The sequence below is a fragment of the Styela clava genome, chromosome 8 (assembly GCF_964204865.1).
Source record: "Styela clava chromosome 8, kaStyClav1.hap1.2, whole genome shotgun sequence".
Classification (NCBI taxonomy): domain Eukaryota; kingdom Metazoa; phylum Chordata; class Ascidiacea; order Stolidobranchia; family Styelidae; genus Styela; species Styela clava.
Window position 1 is genome coordinate 2,571,967 of NC_135257.1, and position 14,357 is coordinate 2,586,323.

General features: G+C 34.6%; 1 protein-coding gene across 1 annotated transcript; it reads left to right on the forward strand.

Annotated features, from left to right (window-relative positions):
* The first annotated feature begins 328 nt into the window (after positions 1–328).
* LOC120341255 (uncharacterized) lies at positions 329–6,385 on the forward strand. The gene is made up of 6 exons (XM_078115530.1): positions 329–476; positions 683–816; positions 1,538–1,611; positions 1,767–1,835; positions 4,594–4,677; positions 5,435–6,385. Exons 1-6 carry the CDS (start codon positions 366–368, stop codon positions 5,575–5,577), a joined length of 615 nt encoding a protein of 204 aa, XP_077971656.1. The 5' UTR covers positions 329–365; the 3' UTR covers positions 5,578–6,385.
* The last annotated feature ends 7,972 nt before the right edge of the window (positions 6,386–14,357 follow it).

Here is a 14,357-nt window from a genome sequence, read left to right on the forward strand (position 1 = left end):
ATCCATTTAATTACATCATTTTAAGCCAATATGTATAATGCGAGATGAAGAGAGACAAATGGGCTAGGCTACTTGCTTTACAGAAACTGTTGCATAGCCGGGCGGACCCTATTGAAAGGAAGGCGGTGCAGAACTTCCATTGCCATTTATGGGAATGAATAAGAAGAGTAAATCAGAAAGTTCGAGTTATGGTACAAAAAGACCCAAAACTTAAGTCATTGATAAGACTTGAATTCGTACCAATCTAGACACATCATTGTCATTTATTATCAACTATTCCTCAAGTTTATTTTAACTTTATTTAAATTTGATTTTTAATTTTAGCAGTAGTGGATTGCTAATTTGAAATAGATTCATCACTAATAATGGGTTTTGATTGCTTAATGTTGGCTGTGTTTCTATGTGGATCAGTTTCTTTGGCATTTGCGGAGAAATGCGCGCTGCCCATACCAAAAGAAGATCTTGATATTTCAAAGGTATAGATTTACCATTATCTCATTTCGGAAACGAAAAAGTACCATTTCTTTACCCTATTCCTATATTTTTAAATATTATCAATTGGTCAATGAACTATTATGCAACCGAGGTACGTATTATTCATAAGTAGAATAAATATCTATGGATATAAATAAATCTTTGATGCGAGATAAAAAGTCAAGCTTATTCCAATTGTTACTTACAGCTAGAAGACACAGTCTGGTACCTCGGACTTCAAACAAACGAGGCCGTTTCGGCTGATGTAACATGTGCTCGAGGGATCAATTTTACAATAACTTCTACTGGATTCAGTGTTCATATGGAAGAATTTGGTGCTGGGTGCGTTACTTTTATTCATTTTCGGACATATCATAACTTCCATTGTCTTCAATAGCTCGACTTAACTAGTGAAATGTCCCACTTATTTGCACGTGGTGGTCGTGGAAGCACATATCTCGAAACATTACCTATTCACTAATCGTATATACAAGTTAACCAACCGCAATATGTAGCCACAACCGCAACATAGTGATCAACGTGACCTTTGACCGATTAGGGCCTATTCAACAATAAAGATTGTTGATTTTGCGATTCTCTCTTCGACATTTAAATTCTTTGGCCTTTGTAAACCTGTTTTACTTTCAGTTGAGAATTTGAGCTCCGATTGAGCTTCAGCTTACACGAAATCGGAACTGCCACATTGAGCGCAATTCTTACTTGATGACGACATTGCACACAAAAAAACGAATCCCATAGAGGCCACAGAAACTTACGAAATATATTAGTGAAAGTCTCCTAGCGACATATACAATCTTCAACCAGTAAAAATTTCAAAGCAATTGGTCCAGTAGTTATTGATAAAAGAGATTTTTCATAACAATAGGAAGAATACCAACAAGAACAAAAACAACAACATCATAACATAACGAAAGATATATACACTTCGCGTCAAATAAGCTGTCAAAACTCAACCCAATCGCGCCTATTAATACCAAACAATTTGTAATAAGTTGTAGTACAAACGTCTTTGTCCTCGAATCAAGTAATATATATATTTTAGATCTCACAGAGCTGATTTTACCGGTCACTTTATACACCATAGACTAGGAATTTACCATCGAAGTCCTGAAGACGGTATGACGTATACATTATTATATATTTAAAATATATATAAATAGTTCGTTGGACTATAGTCTCCAATAGATCTTCTGTGCTTTCAATCTTAGCTATATATATATAAATATATGTATTTCTAGCATACAACCGACTGTAGTACTACTATTTTACAGGGTCTTCTTTAAAAGCCGCACATCAGTACACGTTAGACGGAAAATTTAATGTCGAAGAGCGGAAAATAGGTATGTCTATACCTGGTGTAACAAACATTTTTTCATGCAATTTTGCGGCATTTGTAGTAAATTCTTACGTTTTTTTCAACAACATTTTGCTCTATTCTTGAACTATTTACTGAAACCCGACGTTTCCTGGCTTACTATCATTAATTCTTTTTCCAAAGGAACAGATAAAACTATGTACTTATGTAACTTGGAGTATATTGCTACATATTGCGAGTGGCTATTTTCATCTAGCCTTGTTTGGAGCAAAAGGCACGAATTCGCGTCGTATTACGTCATTATACAAAAAATTAATTTGACCTCCTTCCAAAAAAATGGGGGGCTGACTACGATCAAGCCCTATCTATATAAAAAACAACTAATTTAGCTTTATTATTAGTCATTCTGTTATGAAAAAGGGATTCATGATTCCTGTGGAAATAAGTAACCATAAAATCTTAGAGTCTACATTTACACGTGGCCATCCATTTTGTAGCATACCGTCAGTCTATGCATGGACTTTTTCAGTTCGAAATATTTCCAATATGGTCTAATGTCAATCGTTTCTCACTATTCACTTCAGTTAATGATATTTTGATCTTTTTATCAACTAACACTCCAATGAAATCAATAGAACCAAAAGGATCCATTACATTTGAACCCACGTACATTTGAACCCATGACAATTGCACCTGTATGCTATTGCACCTATGGAATTTTTTTTTGTTTCACGGATAGTTAAACCCATACTAACCCTAACCCATGGGTTTTAGCACCCGCATATAGATTGAACCCGTGGATATACGCATGGGTTCAAATGTACATGGGTTCAAATGTACGGTCACCGAACCAAAAGGATACAATACCAAATACCAGCTATCACAATCTAAAAAAAAACATATCGGGGAAGATGGACATATGGTCGGATATAACGAACCCTTAACAAAATTTTATTGAAGTACTGAAAACGTGTTCTGCTGCTTCTTAGAATACCAAAATAAACGATATATTTAAAAAAATCTTAGTCTATCAAACAATACACCTTGTTTTCATCTTACCCTATATATTTTCGTAACTAACAACCAATATGCATAATACAAAAATGTACATAAAATACCCTCAAGGAAGCAGTAAAATTTTATTCGCTTGCACTATTTCACAAATCCTGTCAGAACAATGAACGAACATGTGGGGTTGAGTGAAGAATGGTCATAAATTTTTATTTAGTATATGGAAGAAAATTGTATACAAAGTAGCTTCAAGCAGAGCCGCCATCACATTGTAATTACACAATGTTTCTCCCATAAACATCGGGAAAAATATAAAGAGGCAACTTTTGGGATTATATGCACTGAGCTCTTCTCGCTTCCACAACATCGTCATGAGAATTGTCGTTGCAGACAGCACAAAAGTTGCTCAAACAACCACTTCATAGTCGCTCATTCTTAAGTTTTTTCTTTTACTTTATACGAGCTGGATGACGTGGTTTCCGCAAGAGCTGGCAGTTTGGCTGCAAACGTTTCACCTTTCAATACTCTAAGTTTCTGGCTTGAATTGCTTCTCGGCTGCATGGGGGAACCCCTGGAGGAGACAAGTTATCTTCGAATGATCGATCTGACAAACGGGTACTGATTGGTTCTCTGCTTGCCTTAGACCCTGAATGAAAGAATCACTAACTTCCTCGGAAGCTACCTGACAACCCAACAAAGTTCAATCAAAATTTGCCAAAAGAATAGCATGACTCGCCGGCCTCAATTTCTACCTCAGTTTCATCAACATTGTAACTTTCTCTAGGATGATTAAAACGACAAAGGTCCTTCATCCCTCTCCCCCTCCCCCTCCAACATGTCAAAATTCTCCAGGAGACGGTCGGTTTGACCTCACCATAGTATGCGTCTAAAGTTCTCTTATTGTTACAATGTCACGGCTCCCTAAGCCACCAATCTTTTCCGGCCATTCTACGCGACTTGCAAAATATATTCTTGATTTCATTACGTACAGCAAACTCGTAAGCCAATGCTCGTATGACATTAACAGTTAAGGGAAATCCTTTCTTTTCGAATTCAAAAATAAGCTTAACAAGATTTCCTTCCGCTTCCTTGGAAATATGGAATTAGGGGCGAGATGTTTCGATGCCATTGCGTTCCTAACAGATCGAAACACATTCTTTCGTAAGGTTATTCTGCAAACGTTGTGAGTACGTGCTGCGTACTTTAATTTCTTCTTAATAAGATTATTGAAATTTGCGCAGAAATATTTTGACAGGTAAAAGCAATTACAAAATAAAAGAGAAGACTTTCCGGTATATTATTCACGAATAACGGGTTTGAGTGGTTAACTCTAAACCGAAATGGCTAGAACGAATTCCCTCCTTAGCAACGAACTCACCAATGACATTTGCAGAAACAAGCCCCATAAAATGTCGCTAAAAGGTCAATTTGAAACTAAGTGTCCATATAACCCCGTGTGTCTATCTTCCTCCACCCTACTATATACACAAATTCAATCTCCAGAAATTCATTGCACATTTTTGTTGCAATAAAGTCTATTAGCTGATATTGGGAATTTCTTCATCCACTTTAATTTCTGCTGAACTCCAACCGTAAATATAAATTTCACTATGGATAAATAAGCGCAAAAGGCGAACATTTTTTTATTTATTTTTTTGCTGATTAGCCAATACTTTGAACACTGTATAGTAATAACCCCTATATTTCAAAATTAAAATTGTTATTATTTCAATTTCCCAGCGCTATTATATTTTAATATTGTTCCTACTTAGATGAGGAATACTTGCTCAAAAACGATTGGGTATTTATAACCGATTATTCCAATTTCTTTGAAGTAATGTTATGTCCCGCAGAAGGTGAGTAAACTACATTTTTATTTTTGAGTAACATTAACATTCTTCCAACGAACTAGAATTCTAATTCAACTTCATATGAAAAATTATAATAACCAATAAGCAAGCTATTATATGAAAAGCTCAGTGGTTCTTTAAGCGAGGTTCCCTCGAGCACAGTATGGGTTCCGCCAGTTTACTTGCAAATCCTAGAGTTTATATTATTATATCAATATTATTTGAATATAATCAAATACCTATCGCTATTGTTTAGCCAGTATTTGGCTTGCTTTTATACATATTTATAGTTCGTACAATTCTTCTATCTGTCAAAAACAAGACCCAATCTTAAAGAAAGGCAAGAAACGACAGGCTCAAATTTCTCATTGATCCATATGAGAATGAATGTAAATTTATTTAGTTCGTACTTTTATTCTACAAGGATCTGAACATAAGTATTTTAATTTTATTAATCAAATGATGTTTTTTTGCATAGGACAAATAAACCATTGCGCAGGGATTCGTTGAACCTTGGTAATGTTTCAATAGTTTTCCAATCCACCTGAAAAACCAATAGACTATACTTTTGATGCACAAGGGTTGAAGATTATTGTTGTTGCGTGTGGCTTACTATAAGTTTAAGATCGAATATCTCCCCTGCCACATATTTGATTGATATAGGTTTGCTGTGAACATCAGAGACATCACTTCATTTTTATCTAGATATAGAGTAAGCTTTCTAACTTGGTACATTTTACACATATTTATGGCTCATTTACAGGAGAATGGCTCATCTGGAATTTCTTCAAGCAACCAAAGCCATCTCTCAATAGTGTCATCAAATTCTACAACAAACTCCACGAACTTGGTGTCTCTACTCGTTTTCATGCATCTCGTTGCAATGAAAAATATTTCACCGAATAGAAGATATAAATAATCAAACGTTCGACACGTCACAACCTGTATATTCTCCTATTTCGTATAACCAGTTTCTATTTCCATCGAGAGTTTTCATTGGATTATCGTCAACTAAAATACCTTATCATGTTTTAATAGACAAGTGTTCAAATCCGTGGTAACTGCTTTCATGTATTTTTATTGTTATCATCGTTGTTGAAGGTGAGCCATGATTCACAATTGGTCATTACAGCAAACATTTGTCACATCAATCATTCCCGTAAACCATTTTTATTCGATCGTTGATTAAATCTTTTCGGATGATTGCGATAATTAGGGCTCTGTGATAACCTCTCGCTCCAAATTAGGTATCAAAGAAGTAAATACTCGCTTTTTAAAGGATATTAATATGTTAAAAAAAATTCCAGTTGTTCGGTTTATGGTAAATGTTTGGTATAGGCTTATATATCTTATACTACTATATAATCTAGAGGTATTCGTATTACAGTTCGTGTATGTTATATGTAACATAGGCTAATTTATAAAATTTATCCTGAAAATCGTTTTGCGTCTAAAAGTTTTTTTCTGGTGCCGAATAAATTGCATAGTGACGCATAAGTGTTTATATCATATTTGAACTAAGAAAGCACTGCTCAAATACATGGACACAAAAGCCACCACAAAATACAATTTCCCCAAGATCATATCCTAGACGGAACTGATTATGTGGACCATCGTAGCTTACTAATACCGTTACCCGAGCTGCCCTTTCTTTACCAGGTCCTGAAACAATGATGGCACACGCTTCTTGTGCCAATGTGGATTAAAAAAAAATGATTCGACTCACAACTGTAGTAATAATTAGTTTGATGTATTTACTTTACAGTACTTTTTTTACAGTAACTTATCGTGTCGGCATTGAAAAACTCCCGACTTTCTCGTAGCAAGATTTTGCGAAATCAAAGCTCAGGACAGTCGTAACGGTTGCTTTCTTGCGAAAAATACATCTTCAACCAAATTTCAAAACAATTGGTAATTAAAGAGAAAGGCGATTTTTTATAACGATAGGTAGTAAAATTATAACTTGAAGAACAAGAACAACACTCAAACTTGCGAATATGATGCGTTCAGCGCCTGCCGTGTATTCAGACAACACCCGTAATTATCAATATAAGTGTACGGAAGAGACGGGATAAAACAGTTATATGCGAGCAATATTTACATTGCACAATATTTCAGCTTAAAAAAATAGATATTTCAGAACATTAGAAATTGATGTTTATGATCCAAGTGGAGTGCCACGAGTGTTTTTATTAAATTACTGAATTAACTGCATGGTGATTGCTTTGTAGTTTTTTAACTGTATACAGAGATGGCTCTGAGTCAGATACCGCGAACAGGAGCCCCCCACGTAAATGAATAATTTCAGCGTCCGCATACTAACATAAAACATTCTTAAATCAGAAGGTTGATTATATTAGTCTACATTTAGCCGATACCGATACATACCTAGTACAGACACAATGAAGGTTTCTCGGACAGGCCTTGTGGCCAAACAACACCTTCGAATATAAATCAAACTGTGTGGCGCATCGTGCTAAGCGTTAGGAAATAACTGGCATGTTTATTCGTTTTGACAAATTTTATATTTCATTGTTGTGCAAGAGCGCGAGCTCCATACCCAAAGAAAAATAACATGAACAACATCTTTGAAATGAACCATGCACTCCATTTTAAATTGGCTAGAGTCAAGGTACACAATGCGCGCTTAGCAAAAAGTGCTCTTCGGTGGCCTTTGTATGTCACATTTCCGAAGAAATTGACAGAAAAAATATGGATCAGGAATATACAATACCTAATAATTTTGCCACAGTAGTACTTAGTATGAAGATGATCAACTTCGTGAGAAAAATTTTAGTAAATTGACTGCATTAAAATTCTATGTACTCCGCCGTTGAGGGTTAAAATAAATTGATACCTGGTCTATCCGCAAACCAAACTCAGAACAGGGAAACGCAGAATGGTAAAACTACTGAACGCTGGATAAACCCTTAGTATTTCGCAATTTCAGCGAAGCAAATGGTGTCTTAATTACACTGCAAACTATCCAACATTGAATCTGACGTTGCTGGTCACTTTCGCGCTTGAGTCTTAATTGATCAAATACTTTTTTGAATGTTTATGATTAAACTGTTGAATATAACTGCATTAAATTCACAACCGCATCCAGATGCACATTTTCAACTAAAATATAGAATGAGACTCGAGTTCAAGTTTGAACTGATGGCTTCGCTGCGGAGTGCAGACACAGTAAGTATCATTGCAGCTATGCCTTATAATATCATATGGAAGAAAAAAATAAGAACGGGTCCGCAGATTAATACGACATTCCAAGAACGGTTCCTCGTGCGAACTCCCTGTATCCCACCACTGTTTATGCCTCTACCAGTAGAATGACGGCATTATAATCTCCAAAAATAAAAATTTCTGTGTGCATCCCCCCCAGTTCTAGCGTACTACCACATGTTCTTCAATGAGGGCAGAGATTGGGAAATTCAGCACATGTGCTGCTTTATTGAAGCCACCAAACTTGCTTAGTTCCCCTTTTCGAGTGGAAAAGATCGAGAGTCCTAGAAAACTTATCAAAGAGTCTTTCAAAACGCGGAGGCTGCTGAAATCATTAGAATTCATATTATTCATAAATGTATTCAAGTTGAAGAAAGGTAAACTTGCGATGGAGTGTTTCTATTCTGATTTGAATTTGATTTTTATGAAAGAACATTGTACAATTGTAAATGCTCCGAAATATATTCTACATTCTATATTCATTTTTTTCATTCCTTGCTACGAGAATTCAGATTCAGGTCAAGTCTCGATGGTTTTATCGAAGCATTGATACTAAAATTGTAGTTTCTTAACTAGTTGTGTCAGTTTATTCATTATAAACAAAAATCTATCTTTGACAAACTGAAAACACATCTCTACCGAAACACAAGAAAATGCAGCACAATTAAATAGTCACTGAGTAATACCACCGATTGTGTGATATCAGGAACTGCTAAAAAACTAATGGGATACGGATTCAGTCCATTGTTGCTCAGCGATAATCAGCGAATACTATTACAATACAAAGAACAATAAAGTGATAATAACAGGATAAAAACGAAGGTATCCAAAGTGTAGCGCAATGATACAGGAATAACTTAAACCTGATTCCAATGGCATCGATTAGAAAGCATACGATGGTATTCGATTTGAAGGTATTATAAGGCTTAATTGGTTACGTGCCAATGTTTTTAATTTTGCTTGTCATATTCGTGCCTTCCAATATGTATTTTATTGAATTGGCCTGCTAAAAATTCCATAAACATCGACGAATGAGGCCGACGGAAATGACTTGTGTGCAGAGGCAGGCTACCATTTAACAGATAAGACAATCATTGGATGAACTGAATGTGAAACTGAAAACTTTGAACATATTGTTTGATACGCGGACATTTGGGAGACAAATCATAATTTGTATTCCGCGTGCAAGCACATGTTTTTGGTGTTGATCGATTGGAGCTAAATCGCTGTCAATCGTTTACTAAAATATTATTCCACGTAAATAACACTACTTAGTGAACCGGCTTTAACAAAATATATTCCATTGAAGTATGTTTTCATTGTGTATGTCAAAGTTGCACTTGTCAGTCTGTAGTCGATATACTGTATAGTGAAATCGGCTTTTGTTGTTTTGTGTGTAATATTCGGTCGCAACATGTCGCTGTTGCCTCGTCAATTTTCAGTGAACGCCAGGTTACAAAAAAAAGTTTCCATAAATATGCAATAAAAAAAACAAAATGAAAAATATTGAAGTACTATTTTGGAGATTTTATCTTGTACATTAAATTAATGAACATATTAATTTTTTCAATTTGCATCACCACTATAACAAACTATGCAGTCAAGTAAATTTTCGTTGAAAAGGCGAAGAAGTTTTGTACAGGCCTGGGCGCCTATAGGTTCTCGGACCTTTAGCCCAATAAAACTTCCAGGCTAGTTTCCCACTTCTAAAACATGAAGTTATCTCTGTTGATAATCATCAAAATTATGCATATACATATTTATATTAGATTATATATCTACCTTTTTACAAAATAGTTTTCGTCGTATTCCATGATGTTAACCTTTGGCATAAAGCACACTTGCACACTGGGATTTTGGAATATATTTTAAATTTTAACGAACTATCCAAAATAAGTATTCAAAAATACACACACACATACAAGGCTCACATGAAGACTAAAAACAAGTCAAACCTTTGGTAAAATTTGTAATATTGTTCTATTAGTGAATTGAGCTCATACTGGCAAATATGTTTCAATAAAATTTTGCGGCTTGCAGTTTGCAACATCATCATTTCAAGTTAATGGTGGCGTCGGCGATCTAAACGCTATATCTGCGATTTACGAGCCGCATCTAACTAGTAATTCGTTTTAATATCACATCTTTAAACGCCCATGCTATTTGCGCATCTTATTGTCTCATTCATGCGGCGACTGGTCAACGAACGCCGTCACAAATTTATGTTACAGCACCCATTTCTTTGACACTTTGAAAACTTATTCTTGATAAAACAGTATTCTCGTACTAAAATATTTGGCCACATCAAGTGTTAAAAGGTGTTTAATCAAATAAAAATATATTCAAGAGATGAATTCTTTCTTTGTGAAGCAAACAAATAGGCCTACTCGTACTTTTTGGTATCTGACTAGTATTAATGTGTATTGTCTCTGATTTGTAACACGTGTGATTCATTAAAAATCGCTTACTTTCTTCAGCTGTCGCTAATTAGCCTTTCATTATGCATCTATATGAAAATATCAATTTATATTGTTTAACGTGACATAAAGCTGACGCCCACCTTAGATGGACGGAAAAGATCAGACGCACCCGTCTCTTACCGCAAAACGACGCTACCAATTTACATTCATATCAAACATCAACAAGAGACGTGCCATTTTTTCCACTTGGTAATTTTATCAATCATTTGCTTAAATAGTGTTTAACTCCGTAAATAATATCACCATCCGGTCTCATTGTTATAGAACAAATAGTAAAATTTGTATTTGGTTTTATTAAAAATTTCCATTATTGTGCGAATACTGTTGGTAAAATTTGTAACCTCAAATCGCGTTTTTTTTTTCAATTTTTCAGATATTAGATCGGGATATTACCGAAGATTTTGATAGTTGGCATTTGACTCAACATATGCATTTGAAGTCACCCACATCTTTAGATATGCAAAATAGTCGAAACTAATTGAAACTAATATGCTATTACAAACGCTGTTAAAGTTAGTTAATTGACAAAAATTATTGCTCATCGGAAATCTTCATTTCTAATGAAATTTCATGCATTTATATATATATAGACCGTATACACATCTCCTCGGGTTATGTTGTAATCTTCACAGTCGTCACTAAATTTGTTTTAAAATATCTATTCGAAAATTTTTGGTCAGACACGAAGGCGACGATTTTATTTATGTAAAATATTGAAAGTAACTCGTTCATACGGCATAATTCTTTATTTTAGATTGTCTATTTCTCTTAGATTTATGTCAGTTTGCTAATAATCGTTTGTTTCCAAACGAACGTATATTGACGCCAACTCGGAAACATTAAAGATCGTCACAGGAATTCACACAACGTACAGTCAACACAATCTATTGTTTCACTGGCGCCTGTACCCTGTTTGAACAACACCGGACGATTTCTCACCCAAGCTTCCAATTTTTTTTATCAAGCATGATTTATCCATGAATTCGTCTTTTTAGCTTAATTCAAATATGGGACGCTCCCGACTGGACAGACGCTCAATGACATATTAAAATGATATAATACAAAATAGATTGGGTCATCATCGTGCGGAAATAAAATTAAAAAAACGATAGACGCGTCTAAGTGACATGATATAAGAAAATACGAGAAGTGATGAATTTATGGGTTTCGTTTGCTGTTTTATCTGATAAACAATTTAATAAAAAGCAAAATAAAAATCCATCTTTGATAACATATTGGCATATATATCTATATATATTGATTGCAAAAATAGGAATTTCAGGATTGCGGAGGAATAATAATAAATATGCTTTACATGTGTTTTAATAGTGACGCAATATTGTATACAAACAACAACCAGAATGTATTATGGCCAGTTTGTTAATGCAACAAATAGGCAAAATTTAAGCATTAGTGTTCCATAAATTCTTTTTACTATATCTTAGTATGAAATAGCCATTTCTATCTCGGATACATGAATTAGCATCTACGGTGATGAATATACTGGTTCAGCAAAAATTATTGGCACTTATTTTTATCATCATATAAATTTATAACCTTTTTGCGAAAATTAGCTGCTAACGTAAAAAAACGTGTTATCACTATTATTAAATTAAATTAAATTTCATATTGAACAACATAACGTCATCATTGCAAAATTATTTTCTCCTCAGTATCTCCAGTAAACTCAAGTATAATATGTGTCACCATCTACTTCGCGGGTTATTTGAAATAGAGTCGGTAGAACTTTGAACATTTCATTATCAAGTGGCAAAGGAGAATCTTTTTTAATTGCAAATAAATAATAGGCAGTTTTAAGAAAAATGCACTTGTGTGATTGTTTTCAGTAATACGTAATTTCAATAAGCGCGACCGCGCACAAGCAGGACTGAATTTATCAGCAATATATACAGCGATTCATTTGAATTTGTCAGAACAAATCGTAATATAACACGTAATATAACAAACTTAATAACTGACATATTGCATTTAAATACACAATGTAATATTTGGGATATAATATAACATCATTTATTTATGCAAACGATGGAATAAATAGGTTTGGCCGTAAGAAACGTCTGTTTCATTGTTGGCCAAAATCACAATTTTGCGGTAGCGCTTCATTTAGTTCAGACACACACGATGTTATGATTCTCGTGTTGTCAAGCAATCTACTTGACCGTGGTCACTGATGCGCAGGATTACACAATCGAGAGCGCCACTGTACCAGTTATCTTTGTCACCATTAAATAATGTGTCTGTCACTTACCTAAATTTATGTTACTAGTCCATGATTTTTTACAAGTCGAAAGTCGACTTCAGATTCTTATAAGTACTCGAGTATTTTTGATAATAATCGAGAGAATGAGAAGAGTGAAAGAATGTAGACGATGACAACAAGGAATGGAAAATAAAAAGGAAACAAAATAGGTGGAATTAAAAATGAGAGTGAAATAGTATTGTAACGGGATGGAATGAAAAAAAAGCCGAATAGAAATATCTGATCATGGAAAGGGGCGGAAAAACGAATGATTAATGATAAAAAGTAAAGGAATATTGTACGAAAGAAAGGAATAGCATCATAATAAATACATAATTCAAAATACCGAGAAAGAAGGAGGAAAATATATCAAAGTAAAAAGAGAAGATAAAGAGACACCAGAGCGAAATATAGGTGAATAAACAAAAATAATTTGAAGTGTAGATAAAATATAATGAAGAATTTGATTAATGAAGAGAAGAGCCAATACAATTATATATTATATCTTAATTTTCAAATTAACTTCGGCATATTTTCACACCTCCGCTGTCGCCCTTGTAGTATCGAATGTCACCTCAGGGCTGCGCTAAACAAACTTACCAGACAATTTCTAAAGAAATTTTATTTTATCCCGTTTGGCCCGTTGTTCATTTCGTCCAGAAAACAAAACGACAACTCTCAGGCTAAAATAACGAACAACTCGATCAACAATTGTCTAAACCGGATTGGGGAAAGGCGATACTGCCTCTTCAGAAGTTGACAAAAGTTTGCTTAGAGCGTTGACCCTTTAAAGCCTCACCAAGTGTTACCAAACACAAACCATTTCGGTATCAAGTATGATATGTAGATAATTTAATTGTCGGGCTAGATTTAACAACGGCCCACGTTTCATATGGTCAGATAACATTACCAAGTGAGAAGTGACGAATTGCTTTGCTGACACAAAGGGGTACAGGTGAGAATAATCGCATCGGTAAGGTGTCAACTGACGCTCAAAACAAGAAAGATCTGTCGTCAAGATGTCCGGCATGAATGGGATGTGCTAAAAGGGTGGCGGTGACAATGTAACGTTTATTTTCTGTTTTATGAAATGATATGATGTTTTTTTGTTATTGTATAGTTTAATATTTTGAAATATGTCATGAATTACAAAATGGCGACGTAAGTTAAGACATTGTGAACTAATGTAAAATGTTTTGTAATCTACAAAATTGTCGCTGTCTTTTCTATTGAAAATCAAAAATTTATTCTCGCTAATAAATGTATTTGGTAAAACAAATATGAATGCCGCCGTGATAATCATAATGCTATAAAGAGACAGATGCACCGGTAAAGCATATCCAATACTATGATTTTTGTACTACATCACATTTCAAGATATTGTATACCTTTTATATCATAATAAAGATAAAATGTGCAATTTACTTGGTTTTTCATTAATTAGTTCACCTGTACTAGTCAATATAATACATGAGAATTCGTTATTCAGGAACAAGTACAAATAGAAGAAAACAACAAAACAAGATTTCTATAATCAGTCTGATGGGTAGAGGGGATTTGTGGGCCATTATCGACCTAAGTCATTCACCTTTTCGAAGGCGCCACTGGCCACTTACGCGTCTACCGCGCGAATTGTTGTATCCAGTCATTCAAGAATGCCACAACACAAAAGGAGGGTGTGCGATAATTCTTGACGGCAAGAAAACATAAAAGACACCGCC